At 38.2% G+C, this 18,918-nt stretch overlaps 1 protein-coding gene across 1 annotated transcript in view; it reads left to right on the top strand.

The window, feature by feature from the left end:
• Positions 1-18,918, top strand: part of LOC140241167 (complement C3-like) — a 175,354-nt gene that overhangs the window by 75,698 nt on the left and 80,738 nt on the right. The window contains exon 24 of the mRNA XM_072320928.1: positions 8,445-8,520. Within this exon, the coding sequence (XP_072177029.1) occupies positions 8,445-8,520 (76 nt within the window). The remainder of the gene's footprint in view (positions 1-8,444; positions 8,521-18,918) is intronic.

Raw genomic sequence — 18,918 nt, 5'->3', positions numbered from 1 at the left:
TCGTGACCAATCAGCATTTTCAAGAGCAGCATCAAAACTGGCTAATTTTTCACATGAAATTTTACGTTTGAATAAAGGAGATGAAGGTTTTGCGTCATTGACTAAAGTTTTCAAAGTAAAGTGAGTCATGATTGGAAAATGGTCGGTCACATCTGAAAGAACTATGAAAGATTCGGGAAGGGGTAAGATATTGCAAAAACAAATTGTCAATTAAAGTAGCAGAGTGATCCGTGATGCGAGTCGGTTTGGAAATGAGTGGCAGAAAGGATGAAGACAAAAGGGTTTCGAGAAACTCGTTGGGGATATGATCATTTCCAGATTTTAGCAAATCAATATTATAGTCACCAAGAAGAAAGCAATCCTTATTTCGAAAAACTGGGTTTTTTAACACGTCTGAAAGATAAGTCACAGAAGCTAAAACATTTGACTTTGGAGGTCTGTATATTATGCCCAATAACACATTCCTACATCCTGGGATATAAATTTCTACAAAAAGAGATTCAACAGTGTTATCCATTCTAGAAATGTCGTTGTGAACAATACATTTGTAAATACTTGATACGTAAAATGCCACACCGCGTCCACTTCTGTCCGATCTATTACTAACATACATATTGTATCCGTCAAATGCAAAGGAATCTTCCGTAGTGGAAGTCAACCAGGTTTCGCTAAGTCCAATGACAGAAAGTGATTGGCTAGCATCGGATTCTAATAAAAACTTTAACTCATCGAAATGCTTATTCAAACTTCTAATATTTAAATGCAACAAAGAAAATGTGTCTTTAGAGAAACTAAGATACATATCTTTACATTGATTTACTGTTACGTAATTACATGACATATTCAGATTTAAATCATTAGTAAAATCATAAGGCAGTTCATTTACCGCTGAATCAAGATTATCGGCAACTATAGTTGTCATAAGGAGTTGCTTTAGTAATTGGTGCCTCATCAACTGAGTCGGATTCGGATGTTGTGAGCCTACACAATTAAAAAAAAATCACCATTTGGCACGGAATGAAAAGGTGCATTCGAGAGATCAGCCATAACAAAAGACGAGATTGCCTAAAATATAAACCTGCATTAACAGTATACGTGTAATGAGGAAGTGCCAATTTATTATGCAATGGGAGAATAACCAGCAGACGGAATGTGACAAAGCGCGGGAAATAATCGATGCATATAGCAATGCGCATGGGTTGCGTAAAAACCTGAATGAATAGAGGATCGTTGCGAAGGAAGGGAACTGGGAATAAAAGAATGCAGGATAATTTGAGCTAGAAGGGTCAGTAACGATGAGAGAGAAGAACAAGGAACACACAGAACAGGTGAGCAAAGATTCGAGTGTCTCGGTGGGCTTCCGATAAAAAATAAAAAGATAAACGTACACAAAAAGTTCGGCGGAGCATAATAGAAGAGAAAGAAATGACTGTATGAAAACTGGAAAAGCCAGATTTATGGCATAGTGACGTGACAAGAGTAATAAAAACACAGCTATATACCGACAAATGACTAATATACACATCGGTAGCAAATCTACTGCGAGTAAAACGGGCAATGACGCCTTGAAAATCCACATAGGCAATGAAAAAAGAAGAAAGAAATACTGGTGGTACAGGAATCTTATCATTACTATATGTGACCGTGCACCTCAAAACGAACATAAAGTCGCACACACTGAGGACTGAAAATAAGTGAAATGGGTCAACCTAGCCGAACTTGACTTTTTCATATTTTCTGAAAGAGCGGGGCTTCTTTTACATTATGCCAAAATTTGGTATCATAAAACGGCCAGGAAAATGTGTTTTTTTAGCAGTTTATCTCGAACATTTTTGGTGGAATAGTGTGATTAGGTGTGTCTTTTGAATCCTTTTTTTCATTTCTGAAAAACCTTGTCCACACTCTTCACTTTCAACTCTAATAACCTTTGAAAGGATAGTGCTGCTGCTTTGAAAGTTGGGAGTAATTAGAATGTGTTAATGAGGCATGCTTAATTTCAGTTTAATCAGATAATCCCTTTATTGTTGTTACTTTGGTGGTTTACTTCCTGGTTTTTTTTGTCCCATTTATCGCACAGCCAGCACGGTTTGGTAAAGATTAAGCGCTTGAATAGACACTATACTTCAGAGCCTCTTTTCTTAATTCACACTTTTCCCGAGTTTGTGCTTTCTTTCCAATATTTAGATAGGTTAGGAGAGTCCATTTGTGACCGTGCACCCCCAAACGAACATAAAGTCGCACACACTGATTTTGCGTGAGGGCTGAAAATAAGTGAAATGGGTCAACCTAGCCGAACTTGACTTTTTCATATTTTCTGAAAGAGCGGGTCTTCTTTTACATTATGCTAAAATTTGGTATCATAAAACGGGCAGGAAACTGTGTTTTTTTAGCAGTTTATCTCGAACATTTTTGGTAGAATAGTGTGATAGTAGAATAGTAGTAGTAGTAGAATAGTGTGTCTTTAGAATCCCTTATTCATTTCTGAAAAACCTTGTCCACACTCTTCACTTTCAACTCTAATAACTTTTGAAAGGATAGTGCTACTGCTTTGAAAGTTGGGAGTAATTAGAATGTGTTAATGAGGCATGCTTAATTTCAGTTTAATCAGATAATCCCTTTATTGTTGTTACTCTGGTGGTCTACTTCCTGTTTTTTGTCCCATTCATCGCACAGCCAGCACGGTTTGGTAAAGATTAAGCGCTTAAATAGGCACTGTACTTCAGAGCCTCTTTTCTCAGTTCACACTTTTCCTGAGTTTGTGCTTTCTTTCCAATATTTAGATAGGTTAGGAGAGTCCATTTGATTTGAGTTATACATCATTTTAAAGCTTAAAGTCTGCTCTTTCAGAATATGGTCTTAACTAAAAATTCATGTCTGGCGACTTTTTGTTTGTTTTGAGGTGCAGGGTCACATTTGATTTGAGTTATACATCATTTTAAAGCTTAAAGTCTGCTCTTTCAGAATGTGGTCTTAACTAAGAATTAACTAAGAGCATAGGATGTGTATCTATGTGCTACCTGTGTACCCTTTCTATACGTAAACCTGGACATCGTACACGCTAAATACGAAAGGGTTACATAATTCATGCTCTATACACTGTACATTTCTCACAAGGGAAGACTGCGGATACTCGAGTAAAGGCCCAGAATTCGTACACTCAAATCAGAGGAGTATTAAAAGTTATGGACTATCCTTTAAAAACGAATATTTTCTTTAGAAGGAAAATAATATAAACATAGATAAACATTAACAATCGTCTTTATCAGGGATAAAGAGGTAAAACATATGGTATGTATTTTTTTCCCCGTGCATAATGTTATTTACATTCAAAAGCTATATTTTTTTTTCATCGCATCCGGCCATCGGGAGATACTCCAGCCTCATGGTGGCGCTGTTTGTACATGTGTTAAGCGCTCAGTTGCGTATTCGTTCTTCCAAACAGCAAACTACATCTTTAACCTCTTATTTATCACTAGCATTCAGACAAACCAAAATATGCAATCAAACAAGAGGACAGTAGCATTACTAGGAAGAAAAACAAACAAACAAACCAGCAAAATCACAGTGAGTTCCAGTAAACCTTATTTCGAAACTTGCTTTTCTACCAGACTACAACAAAATTTTCACCTAAAGAGGCAAAATATTGTGTGATGTATAAGGCTGTAATAGGTATAGGGATTGCCTCTAAAGACAGAGGTGGTTACTTGGATGAAAAATTGGTGATATAATACACTTATACATTCACATATCATTCTTGAGCTGATGTCAAGTATATACCTGGACATTGTATAATCCATTGAAATATTGTTTCATATATGCATGGTTCACACGTAAATGCATGACCATTAGACCCAGATCAAACTAAGCGCTCAGCTAATAATCATTCATTCATGTCAAACATTGTGTTTGGAACTGAATGGCACCTGGGTAGACCTTAATGGTCGTCTCTATCAAACGGGGGTGGGGGGGGGGGGTGGGGAGTTAGGAAGCAATTGAGACGCATTCATTGGCATGCAAACGTGCAATAGCACAAATTAATTTCATGTACCCGAGTTCTAGAAATAGAAAATTAAAAAAACAGATTACAATACCAACACCAATCTCAAGATGGTGTTGTTGATAGTATACGCTCAGTAGACAAACGGTTTGCTTCCAAACTACAGATGAAGAGCTTACTCCCGGGAGAATTAAATCCATACATAGAATGGACCCAGCGCCCCCGGAAGCAAGCCGCTCTGTGTCATATAGAACTCATCACGGATTACAAGCTCAAGAAGAAAAAAAAAGAACAAGAAAACTAAATCTGATACAAACAAACAACTGACAAGAGCAACGCACGGGTAACCACCAAAGCACTGTGTTTTCTACAAAATTAGATATTCATTCACACATACACATAAAATGGAGCAAATATAAATTGTGTAGCGTAACAAGTTGTGGGAGCGAAAGGAAAAAAACAACAACAGGGGGAGAGAAAATTTTTCCCTCAAGGAAAGTCTAGTTACTCAGGTGAACATACGGTTATCATTCATTGGCTACTCGTCTGTTTGTTTATGTGGACATCGTATACAATACATATTAATATTTCATATTTATATACAGTATTATCCTACATGAGTCATACCAAAATACGTAAACTTAAAATGGGAATTAGATCGCAGATATGCATTGATCAACATCCCCGCATACTCGCCGTACAAAGAGAGTTAGGCACTCCCGATCAAAATCTTTGATTACTTTCGCGTCTGGTTCTGAATTTGGGATAAAAATAAACGGGGTCCAAGCTTTGGACGCAAAAAATGAGCAGGTATTGTTCAAACCATTCTCGTTTTGCAGTGACAAATCTGCACACTGTGTTATCATAAAATCTCCTATCCATTCAGTAATGCAGTCTTTTGTCCAAAACACTATTGAAATAAAAAATGAAAGAGGAATCTCGGAAATGCCTTTATCTCGGAAACGCCTTATGTTTAAAACAAACCCAAACGATAAGGGGATATGGTATGATCTTAAAGTCGGAACAAGGACATAGAAAAGAAAATACTACGCATATAATTATCGCGTACCGTACCACCAGGGAGGTGGATTCTTCCCATCTCCCTGGTACCACAAAATACCTACAAAACATATCCAAAGCCCCAACGATAAGGGACAATAACGGGAAGAAATACATTTTCCCACGCAAAGAGATGGAAAAAAAGTTTTGCAAATAACCCTTTCATCATTACAGTGGACCGTTAAATTATGTTTGTATCACCAAAGAATACCCTCGTTTAGGAGGTTCTTTTTTTTTCAAATAATAGAATTTGTTTGTTTAAGAGGTTCTGCTTGATACCAGGCCAAAAGGGAGAAAAAAAAAATCTTACATATTACCCCAAATGATTATGCTGTTGATACCCATGAAGATGAAGCCATAGGTACTTTTCTGTCTTAGACGAAATATCATACCAATGATACATGCGATTCATTTGCTGTTATGAAGCACCTTCAGCATCTATCTGCATTATGCGCATTGCATAACAACAAAAAAAGACACAGCAAGACAGCAAGCAAGATAAGACTCGCTAATATCGGGCCATCTCGCCATTCAACCATACTATGTGATATTGACATAAAAAAAAAAAAAACCCGGATTACATGATCACATCGAGTAGATTCCTCTTAAAGGATTTTCGTAAGATTCAATTTGTAAATAAAGGGTAATAACTTTTTTTTCACTTAAAAAAACCCCCACACAGACAAGTTACAACATTCAGCGTGTAAATAAAATTGTAAATTATCGTTAATATCTGCGATGGGATTTCACTTATTGCATTTCACTTACGATAGTTACGAGAAGTAGGCCAAAATGAGCGATGGTCAAGATGCAAAGACATGTAATCAGATCTCTGAGGGGTTGTCACTCCTATCAGTCCCTTCCGTGGTTGTTACAGCGTGGCAGGCTAAATACGCTTCTGATTATTATAGCAATAAATGTAACGGGGTGATTTTGCCAGCAGCGGAACCATTCGATTGCACTATATCAAAGGCTAACTGTATCCGACATTTCCCAATTGGGTTGTTTGTGGTGATCAGGAAACAAATTTATCGGAGTTACGTAAAGGGAAACAACTGCGTGCGGTCCTGCATAAAATTATGTGGAGTGGTTATATTGACGTAAGAAGAAGAAAAAAAAAAGAACAAGGAAAACCAGCGATTAGACGTAAAAGGTCGCGTTTCGTCTGCTATAACATGGTCTGGACGTGTGGATGGAGCGTGGAGCATTCCGGGCATTGGAGCTCGGAGTTATGTGTACACGATGATCACCGCTTGGTTGTATGTGACGTCCAGAAGATGTGCAAAGGCTGCGATCCGGTTGTCAAAACATCCCGTTAAAAGGATCTCCGATACATTAGATAAGGTTAAAAGTCGCGGTTCATTGCCAGATCTGCCGCTCACATTATGCATAGCTTCTGGAGAGAGGCAAACTTTCGAACAACGTGAACAGCTTGTACGTAGGCCGTAGCGAGAGTAACGATCCGAGAGTATTGAGAGAAGTATCAAATAACTATAGAATTCTAGTGAATTCTTACATTTCACACACTGAGCATCAAAGCATTCCGTAAGGTATTTCGTGGACAAGAGTGCGTTGAAACGTATAAACTCACAAATTTAAGTTATCACCACACTAAGATTTGAAGTGTTGCAAAGCGTTTCGTTGTGATGGTGCTGTTTCAGGCAGAAATCTGGTGGATGGGGGTAAGGATTACGTAACTCCTCAGGTGCGCTGCGCACGTAGGACAGTGACCAGGATGTAACAGATTGCGAGGCTTTGAATAAAATGCCGATAATGAGAACAAATTTGAATACGAAGTAAAGCTTGGAATTCTTGGTATTTTAGTTTGTATAGACAGTCAAATGGGAAATCCGGCATTGCGTTCATGTTTTTGCGTTCCAGTGGTATATCATAGCGTGGTGAGGTGTTTAAAGGGTAATGACAGAAGCAGAACATGATGGTCATAGTCAATCAATTATGTGAGTTTAGGAAATATATAATTTCCAAAAATAATAATCCGTAAGTTTTTTGCTTCACTTACATTGCTTTAGACGCTGAAATAAGCTTAGTTGAGTAGACACAGGTGCACTGGTAATAAACTGACTAGGTGCAAGACTCATACCGAATACGAGCCGGTCTATGGTGAAGCGGGTTGACCACCGACAGCTCCCTCCGTCATGGGGGCCAGGGATGGGGGTTGTGACTCTTGGTTAGATTCTATGGTAGCGTTGGGTTGGGGCGTGGCTTTCTCGGCGTTTCGGGCGGCTGAATAAAATGGCGCGGGGTTACCTTTTTGATCTCGCCATCTTCCGCCAGCGAAGTGGAAGCGGGTTCCGGCCTGAAATGCGCTTTGCACCTCTGTTTTCCATTTGCTCTTTTCCAGTCGATCCATTTTAGTGAGATCATCGATGACATACATGTCTTTGCCGGCGAGAAGTCGTCGTTGCTGCGAAACCACACATCTCTTATCCTGATACGAAAGTAGTTTGACCAGGAAACGTCGGGGTTTGCCAGGGAGTTTTGGTTCGTCTCTATGTGCGCGTTCAATCTTAGGATTTTCCATATGAAAATGACTGCACAGAAACTGTTTAGCAACTTCCATAGGATTCTCATTGAGTTGTTCTTTCAGGCCCACAATGCGAAAGTTGTTTTTACGGGAAAATCTTTCCAGCTTGTTTTCAGCCGCGGCGGCTTTTAGCAGCAGAGCTTCATGATTTTGAACTCCGAGTTCCAAATTCCGCATTTTTTTTTTCTCCAGTGGGTCAACTCGCTTCTCCAAGTAGTTGGTTCGAGCAGCTTGAAACTCTAACGCTTTTTCAAGATCCTTGAACATGAAGCGAATATCTGCGATTCCCTGTCGGACGAAGGTCTCGAAGTCAGCATGGGAGTCCTCCATTCGCTCTATATTCTCCGCCGGAGTTCTGGCATGTTCCTTTCGTTGAGCACCGCTTCTTAATCCGTAGCTCATGATTGAACCGCGCACGTGAAAGATTCTGTGTAAAACTCGTGGATTATCAAGAGCGCACACCGCACACGTCCTCACAGATCGATTTCCATGTGATCGATTGGAATCCTTCCGAGCATATGCAAAAGTACTGATAATCAGCGATTGGATAATCTATCAGAATCCTAAATAATAACAACGTACAAGTGTTTGCTTCCTTTAAATTTTCGTCAATCTTATAGTGGTTTACGGCGCAGATAACAATGACAACAACTACATAAAAAAAAAAAAAATTTTAATATATCTCAAAAATTTTCCTTTTGTATATTCTAACCATGTATGACGGTGCCCCTTTCAGTACGGTCTGAATGCATACTTTATCATTTTTTTGTTTTGTTTTGTTCTGATCTGTTCTGTCTTATGCTGGATTAACATGTGACTGTTCTTTGTCGTTTGATCATTTAGGGGTTAATCGTGAGCTGAGATACCGCCAACCTAGTGGTGCCTACGCCTCTTCTATATACCGTCCTGGAAGTACATGGTGATTACTCATTACTATAATCATAATTTGACTGGCAAACGTACTGTAGCTTCAAACGAATATCTGTGTCGCAAAACAGGTGGGTCTTTAATGTTCCAGGCCTTTCTTAATTTGTAGGGATTTTTTTTTACTCTGCTTGATACTATTCTATAATCATTGGATTCGCTTAGAACTTATTACATTACTGCACTGCAAAAAGTCCGGTGTTGAATAGTGAACACCGAGCTGGTGTTAAATTGTCGGTGCTCATTTATGGTGTTAAATTAACACCTACGGGTGTCATTTCCAAATTTTAAACTGTTTTTTGAAGAGTTTCTTAGCAACTGCACTTCTTGTTGATTTTTAATTTAAACAAGACGATCAAGAATTTTACATTAAAATACTAGATTTTTGAAAAAATGTGAAAATAAATTTACACCAAAGTAACACCAGCTGGTGTGGTCCCTTATTGAAGCCGGACGGGTGTTAAACCATTGGTATTAACACCAGCAAATATCAAATCAACACCGTGTGGTGTCATTTTTGAATTAACACCAGTACAGTGTCAAAATAACACCAGGTACAGTGTCAAATTAACACCACAAAGTGTCAGGTGAACACATTTCAACACCATCACAGTGCATTTTTAACACCTGTGGGTGTGGTCCTTTATTGAAGTTTGATCGGTGTTAGATTTAACACCCGTGGTGTTAAATCTAACACCGATGTTTTTACAGTGTGTATATATAATTTTATACTTCAATGCTTACGACAAATTAAGTTTATCTAAATATCCGGTCCCTAATCCTTTTTTAAGGCAATATGTCCCAATTCATTTACCGAAAATCTTTAGAGACAACATGATATCCGCCAATGAGATAATTGTACATTTTTGCGGAAATTGCCTCTACTACTCACAGAAGCTGATGTGCAATGCAAATGCATGTTAACTTTTGATGATTCATAACACATGGCCAAAGGAATATCTAAATTGTTCCACAGTTTTACTTCAGATCATTACCTGGATACGCTCACATTAAAAAAAAAAGAAACAAAAAAGAACAATCTTCAAAACCATGATTTTGCCTGTGACATCATGTTGCAGTAATTATACCTCCGCCAAGGGAGGAGGTTATGTTTTCGTTACCGTTGGTTTGTGTGTTCGTTTATTAGTTAGTTAGTCTTCTTCTTTTTCTTCTTCTTCTGATTAAGTCTGCCTCCTTCAATAGACTGAAGATTCTTGCAGAATGGTGCTATTTACATTATAATACAATTTATTTACAGATATTTACAAGCACATAGAAAATTTGACGAAAATAACTAGCCACTGTGATCAACCGTTAGACGGTTTCGAAATGATCCCACAGATGGCACTGAAACAATTTCTGACGACAGGGAATTCCAGTCCCTTACAGTTCTTGGGAAGAACGAATGGCGATGCGATTTAGTTCTCGAATATGGTACCTGATAGGAGTGTGGTTGCGAGGCTCTCGTCAACTGAGTAGCCTGTTTGATATTATATCCCTCACAAATTGCTTCTCGTCCTCTGATTGGTCGAGAGCACTGAAAACAAAACAAAAAACAAACAACATAATTCTACCATACAAATCCGCGTCTCACTATTCTCCCTAGGGAAATAGTACAAAAACTATATCACGCTGGTGAAATTCGCGCCTTTTTTGCTTCGCGTCGCGACGCGAAAGATTTCACGTGTAAATAAATGGGTATCGCAGCACCTTCGCTTCGCGAGAGATTTCATGTTCAAATGAATGGGTATCGCGGCGCCTTCACTTCGCGAGAACCACAAGGCACGCATACTGTAGACAATGCACTCAATACGTGTAGCGTTAGAGAAAATAAGAGACTCAGAGAGACTCTTATAAAGCCCCCATTCTACCTAAAAAGATGCTCATGGCATTGTGGAATAAAATAGTACGTTACAACAGTGTAGGCGATATCGTAGATCTATGATTAGACAACAACAATAAGCAAGCTAGGGAAGGCTGTTCGACTTACCGTAAGTAGGCCTAACAGTAACAGTTAGATCTATTCTAATATTCTAACGTTGGTTAGGCCTCATTTGGCCCTGGTTTTGAAGATGCATGTCGTAGAGATAATGGGAGATCGTTCCAAGGTTTTGGTGCAATGTATGAGAAAGTATGATCCCCTAACTACGGTATGCTAGATTTCCTATGCCTATATCCCAGTGTAGGACTGTCTAATTTTGGGGAGTTCATGCTTCGTCGCTTGAAATTTGGTTTCGCAGTTCACTAACTCGAGCGACCCACCCATAAGATGTTGACAAACTGCAGTAGATAGTAGGCCTGATTAATTATTTTTAGCGTAAGTTATTTATTTACTTATTTATTTATTTATTTATTTATTCATTAAGTCTTCTTTAAAAGTAGGGTAGTCCCATTCAGTGCCACAAAGGCCTGCTTTACAAGGGAGCCCTGCGTTGATATACATTACATTGCATGTGCACAAAAAAAAAAACAAGAACAAAACAAACATAGATATGATACAGCTAAAAAAAAAATCGGTTCGAAAGAACATAAAACACATAAGAAATAACATAAAACGAGCAGAGAAAATAGATATCTGAATAATTCGTAGCTAGTGTAAAGGGTTTATATCAAATGAGAGACTGATGTTGGCGTACACGATTCTTAAATGTTTGCAATGAGGAGGCTGTTTAAATAAAAATGGGTAACTCATTAAACGATTTGCTTGCAGCATATGTGAAGGAGCATTTCTTATATTCAGTTTTAGGTTTGGGTATATGTAATTGGCAAGAAAGGGCATAACGAGTGGTATAAGTAGTAGGGCGTTTGGTCACAAGTTTGGCTATGTACGTTGGGGCTAAATTGTGTAATAATTTGTACACCAGGACACAGTAATGATATTGAATTCTTTGTTCAACTGACTGCCATTTGAGAATATGAGTAAGAGCTTGCGCTGACATGTAATAACCTCCATTCAATACTACACGAGCATACTTGTTTTGACAGCGTTGCAATCTATTTTAATAAATTTGTCTTTGTTAATGACCCCCATACAGCACAACAGTAATCAATATGTGGAAGTATGAAAGAAACATATAACTGATTAATGATTTTACGTGTCAAACACGATTTGATTCTTCGTATACATACAATAGAACGAGAAATTTTCGTGACTACTTGTGGGGAGACCAGTCAAGAGTTTGTTCAAAGATTACCCCAAGGTGTTTGATTCTGGTGACAGTTTCCAAAGGCCTGTCATTCATACAAATTTGAAGAGAATGTCTCTGTTTTCCTCGGCGAGGTCTGAATAACATAACTTTTGTTTTGTCTAAATTAACAATCATACCATTGTCTGAAAACCATTTACTGAGGAGTAGAGTGTCTGCTTGGAGTTGTTCCTGTACTTTATAAGCATCACGTCCTGGGTGAAATATTGCCGTGTCGTCTGCATAGAGAGATACTTTAGTCGAAATACTAAAGTTTAAGTTAGGAACATCATTGATGAACATACAAAAGAGCAGTGGCCCTAGTATTGAACCCTGTGGGACTCCTGTTTGAACGGGGAAAAATTCGGATCTCTTGCCTTTAAAAGAAACGCATTGCTCTCTCCCTATTACGTAAGATTCAAACCACTTTAGTTCAGTTTTGTCTATGCCGAAGTAGGACAATTTCAGCAAAAGCAGGTCATGGGGTATGACATCGAAGGCCTTTTTTAAGTCTAAAAAGACTGCTCCAACCACATTGCCTTTGTCAAGGTTATCAGACAAAAAAAAAATCACTAATCTCTGTTAAACATGTTGTGGTTGAGTGACTGGGTCTAAAACCCGATTGGCGCTCCGTCAACAGCTCGCCTTCATCCAAGTAACTAAGGAGTTGCGAGTGGACTGCTTTTTCGAAGATTTTTGCTACAGTGGATAAGAGTGAGATAGGACGATAATTGCGTATGTCACTCACAAACTTATTTTTTTGGTACAGGTATAACTTTAGCAAGCTTAAATGAGCGGGGAAACACTCCCGTTTCTAACGATTGATTAAAAATATGCGCTAAAGGTGAGGCTATCAGATGAGCGCTTATTTTCAAAAGTTTAGGATGAAGTTCATCCAACCCAACAGATTTTGTACAGTCTAGCTTCTGTAATTCTCTTTGAACAAAATCCGTACTTATTTCATCAAAAGAAAAAGAAGATCGTGCACGGTTTACATAATTCAAATACTTTTGCCGTTGCTGATTTTCATCATTCTTGTCATTATTACTACAACATAATTTGCTAACATTACTGAACATGAAATTGAACTCTGTTGCAATCCTATGAAAATCATCAATTGGTTCACCGTCAATATATACATACATTTGACTCATCACATACTTTCTTATTTGGCAATAAATCTTTAAGAACTTTCCATCTTTTCCTCATATCATTACCACTGTCTGATAATGCATCGCGATAATACACCCTTTTTAACTTTTTATTCAAATTATTTGCTTTATTTCTGTAATATTTATATTTTTCCCAAAATGCCATTTCCTTAGTTTCACTGTGTTTTCTGTTATTAAAATCACGTTCCCTTGCTATGTTAATATATTGCTCATTTATCCATGGCGATCCCTTTTGCTCTTTACGAACTGTAACATAGAGTGCATGTTTATTGCACATGTCTGAAAACACTTCATGGAATTTGCACCATTTCAGGTCAATACTTGCATTTTGGGGCCACAATCTATTCCAGTTAAGAGCAGCCAAATCACTGAGAAAGGCATCTTGATAAAAAAAAAAAAAAAAAATCGAAAAGAACGAAAAGACGAGGTCTTAGGTTTCGACTGTTGTGTCTTTGACTTTGTTACTACATACACTAGGGAGTGGTCACTTAATCCGAGTGATTGTACACCGCAATGAAGTTCCCCTAATGACTGCGACACAAAAATCAAGTCTATAAGTGTACTGCTGTTGGGAGTAACCCTGGTGGGTTGTTGAATACACTGAGATAATCCCACCAGCCCACTCAGCTCTGCCAGCCTTTTGGAGAGTGGATTTACCGTAGACATGTTTAATACAATTAAAGACTCCCAATAGGATGATTCTATCCGAGATTGAATACACACGATCGAGGCTTTCTTCTAACAGATCAAAGAAACACGTTTGGCAACTAGGGTTTCTATAGGCTATCACAACAAAGAGACTAGCCTCGTTTCTGGGCTTCACTTCTATCCATTTAAGTTCAAGATCAACTTTTTCTAAATCATACCTTCTCACGTAAGGAATGTTTTCACGAATAAAACAACACACTCCGCCTCCGTATTGATCACGATCTTTCCTTTCAAGTTTGTAACCATAAAGCTGAACCATATTCGAACTTATTGAACCATCTAACCATGTTTCTGAAAATGACATTATTTCAAACGGACAACACTTTAAAAAATTATTCAAATCTGCAGTCTTATTTCGAAGACTCCTTATATTTAAATGTGCTACTTTCAGTCCTTTTACTGTTGGAAACCGTGCTTTCACATTCTCTTCTTTTAGCAGATTACCTTCATATTCAGGCCCCTCTCTCGTACTTTCTGGATAATCAATTTCATTCATAAAAGGCAGCTGAGTCAGCAAACATTTAATACATAGCCTGTCAAGGAATGTTTTTTTGAGATCATCGTATTTTGACTTTGATATGTCTATACATTCAATGTGAACCCATTTGTGGCATTGCGTACATTTCAGAGCTCTCTGATTGTTTTTGACACTTTTATCACACCTAACACATGGAAATGAAATAACAATTGACACTAGCGATCAAAATAACACACTCTGAGTCTTTACACTGATGTAACAAAGGTACGTAAAACATGAGTAAATGACGATGTACCTGTCATACAACAGTTCATGAAATTTTCAAATCAGTTTCGTTAGATCTGATATTTGTTACGAGTCACCTTGATGCGGACACCTCTCGGTGTTTTCACGACGATTGTTCCATCCTGTGTCCAGATTTTGTGATCTTTTTGCTTGTTTGCTTTCCTGATTCTCCAAAACAGATCAGCTCTTTCCTTCGTCAGGTTCTCGTTGATGAAGATGGCTTCGTCTGCAAACTTGCGGAGATTCATCCTGGCACCGTACACCTTTTCTCGAATCCGATAATTTGTGAATTTCACTGTGAATTATGAATTTCGTTGATGTCCACTTGAATGTCGAGTTTCTCCTTGCACACAGATCTGATGGTATCGTCGGTGTTTTCGCCCTCCTTTTCTTCCACTCCAGCGAAAATGAGGCATGACCTTCTCGAATATTGTTCGGAGTCGTCTATGGCGGCTTTCAGCTCATTCACTTCCTTTTCCAGCTTGGAGATTCTGTCGTTCTGGGCGCCTATTTCAAAGTCGAGAGACTTCTTCACTTCGTCACATAAAGTTTCATGGACTTCGTGGAGTAGCTTGCTTTTGATTGCCTTTACAAGCTTTGAGATGAAGTTGGTGTCAGTGAGTAGGTTTTCGATCACAGACTGGATGGCGGTGGATAGATCAGAGTCCTCTGAATCAGTGTCGTCGTTGAGATTTTCAGCAGCTGCTTCCCGATCGTTTCTGCTAGAATCATTTCTCGGGTCTCCGTCGGCTTTGGGCTTAGCAATGTCCCGTTTGCGGCGATTCAAGCCCATCGCTGGAGTTCCGAGCTGCCTTCCTATTGAATTCTATATGGTTGGCGGAGCATCAAGAAAACACGCCTTCACTCTCTCGCACCCATTGCTAATGAGTTAAATCTAGCTAAGCCTAGTTCTACCTGTCTAACAGTAGTTCCCGTAATCTCATCCTAAAAATTATGTTTTAGAGTGTCTGACGAGTTAGAGTCTAACTTGTTAACTGTTTCGATCACGAATTTACAGTGGCACTCGATGCTAACTGCTAGAATTTTTCCAGTGCCTAATCTAACCTTAGACTCGCTGTTACTGAATGTTCTGCTCAAATTTACAACGTATACTTGCATTTTTAACAGGAAAGGATAGTCCATATTCATGTATAGACAGCTAACGTTAGAAAACGCTAGAAAGACGACAGAAAACACAATCAACTGCAGCTCATAGTCACATCGTTGATCAGCTCGAGCACGCACGTCACCGTACCGAACCAACATTTTTGTTGACAGATCGAATAGGCGTATTGCTTGTATGAAGCGCGTAGTGAGTTTCAGTTTGCGCATGTTTACCAGGGGTGGTATTCTGAGACTGTTTTATCTCTGTTGTAAGTTTGTTGTAAGAAATCGGTATTCCGAACACCGTTTTATCTCTGTTGTAACTTCTGTTGTAACTTCTGTTGTACTAGTAACTTGTGTTTTATCTTGCGCACTCTTTGCCTGCGCATACCATTGTCTTAGGGTATGCGCACGCGCGTAACAGTGGGCGCAAACCTGAACACCCATTAGATTACACGGTATTCTGAAAACTGTTTTATCTTCTGTTGTAAGTCGTGCCCCGTGCAAATTTATACTTCTGAGATAAAACAGGGTGGAAGGTGTTTTAACTCCGTTGTAACTTTCGCTTTAACTTATGTTAGATAGTGAGATAATTCATTAACTCAATATTGTGGTATGCGAGTTCAAAATAAGAAAGATATACAAAAAAAATAAAAACAATGTATGTACAGAAAGGCAAAAGATATAGCAGTTTGACTAAAATATACTCATTTCACAATACAAAATTTGGTAACAGTAACATTGCAAGTACATACGCGTAGCATACTGTAATTATGCACATAGATAAAAACACAAACACATGAACAGAAAGGTTAGCGGGCACCATCGGCAGTTTGTTTTAAGCACTATTCATTTCAAAAATATCTTTGAAAATATTAAACATTTTTTTTTATATGATTTCACTATCTTCACCAATAAGAATTCATTATCAGTACCTTTGGGTGTTTCAAAAATATTTATTGCTGGGGATGGCGCAAATCCTGAGAAAAGTATTTAGAAGTCTAAGGCTCCATGATGGAATTTAACGTGATATTGATCTCCAAGAGATATCTTGTGAAGATAGTGACAACAAAAACAACAACAATACTTCTACTTCTATTATACTACTACCAATAATAATAATAATAACATGGCATTGCAAGGGCTTAACTTAAGTTAGAAGCGTCTAGTTCCCCATAAACCATGAAATTTGGGTTCCTCTTGTAAACGCCGATATCTTCTTATTTTTTAAACAAAATTTCAAATAAAAAGACTCAATCTGAGATAGCTTTGCGAATCCCCTACCGCACCAACTATACGGCAAAACCGGTAAGAAGGTATAATGATCAAACTTCTGTTGTAACTTTACTTTATCTCTGGCTCTCTTTACCAGCGCATGCCATTGTCCTATTTGTGGGCACGCCAGAGAAAGAGCGCTTGTTAAAACGCGCGGAGTTAAGCAAGGCGCAGTTGCCCAAGGTAGCAATCTTATTGGTTGAAATGTCTTAGATGCTACTTCTAACAATATTTCCTATTGGATATGATTATTGCGATGGGCGTGGTTATCATGACTTACAACACCGTTAAAACAGTTTTCAGAATACCGATTTACAACTGTTTTGGCGGTGTTGTAACTTACAGACTTACAACACAAGTTACAACAGAGATAAAACGGTGTTCAGAATACCACCCCAGTACGTTGTACAGCAATGCACCGAGTACTTTAGCGGCTGAGCGCGCAGTTGTCTCTTCATAGTACGCGTACGCGCTGCCCTCCAGCTGCTTTCCCAAGCGTGAATGACTTGTCAATCTTCTTGAAAAGAGTAAAGCAAGATGCCCTTAAAAAAGGGGTAAATTACAGAATACCAGCAGTCAAATACTCTTAAATTCAATGGGAGGGATATAAACAAATATACCAGGCCAATTTTGTGTTGTAACTTCTGTTGTAAGTCCGTGACTTACAACACCGCTAAAACAGTTGTAAATCGGTATTCTGAGAACTGTTTTAGCGGTGTTGTAAGTTGTGAAAGCCACGCCCACCCAAATAATCATATCCAATAGGAAATATTGTTAGAAGTAGCATCTAAGATTGCTCCCTTGGGCAAATGCGCCTTGCTTAACTTTGCGCGTTTTAACAAGCGCTCATTCTCTGGCGCGCACACAAATAGGACAATGGCATGCGCAGGTAAAGAGAGCCAGAGATAAATAAAGTTAGAACAGAAGCTTGATCATTGCCTTCTTACAGGTTTTGACGTAGAGTTGGTGCTGTAGGGGGAATCAAAAAGCTATCTGAAATGGAGTCTTTTTATTTTTACTTTATCAAACTAGGGCATTGCAATGCCATATATGTTATCATTGTTATCATTTGTTAATTTTATCAAAAACCGTGACGAAACCTCTCGAATGAAATATATTTCATACAAAAATATTCTTACCAATACAGTCAGATTAGCTAAAAAGAAATATTTTGCGGACCAATTGAGTCAATTCAAATGTGATATCAAGAACACTTGGAAAGTAATAAATACCGTTTTGAATAGAGGGAAGGCTGTAAATCTCATTTCTAAAGTTCAAGTTGATAATACTATCATTGAAGACAAGTATGAAATTGCCGAGATTTTTAACTCATACTTTTCAAAAATAGGTTCAAAATTAGCACAAACTATCACTCCAAGTGATAAATCATTTTACGAATTTCTTTCCTCACCAAACGACTACTCAATTTTTTTCAAGCCAATTGACAGGCAAGAATTAATCAAAATTGTACTTCAGCTCAAAGCAAACAAAGCCCCTGGCTATGATGACATTGGCAATGCCCTTATCAAAGACATTATACATTGTATAGCAGATCCTTTATTGTTTTTATATAACCTTTCACTACAATCTGGTCAAGTACCATCTAAAATGAAACTCGCAAAGGTGACTCCAATATTCAAGAAAGGAGACAAATTATGTATCAGCAACTATCGCCCAATATCTTTGTTAACTTCGTTATCAAAAATCTTAGAGAAAATTGTTCATTCAAGGACTACTACCTTCCTTGAATCTCACAACATCATATCTGACTCCCAATTTGGCTTTAGAGAAAAACATAACACAACTCATGCCATTCTAAGTTTAATAAATACCATTTCAGCTTCAATCGAAAAATCCTGTCATACTATCGGTTTGTTCTTAGATTTTTCTAAAGCATTCGATACTATAAATCACGACATTCTGTTATACAAACTTGCGCACTATGGTATTAGAGGTAAGGCTCTGGAATGGTTCGAAAGTTATCTTTCTGGAAGAAAGCAATTTGTTACCATTGATGGATATAATTCGTCTACGGTACCAATCACGTGTGGAGTTCCGCAAGGAAGCCTTCTTGGTCCACTGTTATTCTCTATTTATGTAAATGACATTCGATGTTCTTCGAGTGTTCTCTCTTTTATCCTTTTTGCTGATGATTCAAACATATTCTATACTCACAGTGATCCTAA

This window comes from Diadema setosum, chromosome 17 (genome assembly GCF_964275005.1).
Source record: "Diadema setosum chromosome 17, eeDiaSeto1, whole genome shotgun sequence".
NCBI classification, from domain to species: Eukaryota; Metazoa; Echinodermata; class Echinoidea; order Diadematoida; family Diadematidae; genus Diadema; species Diadema setosum.
Note: the sequence above shows the minus strand (reverse complement) of the source record. Positions and strands in the feature narration are given on the sequence as shown.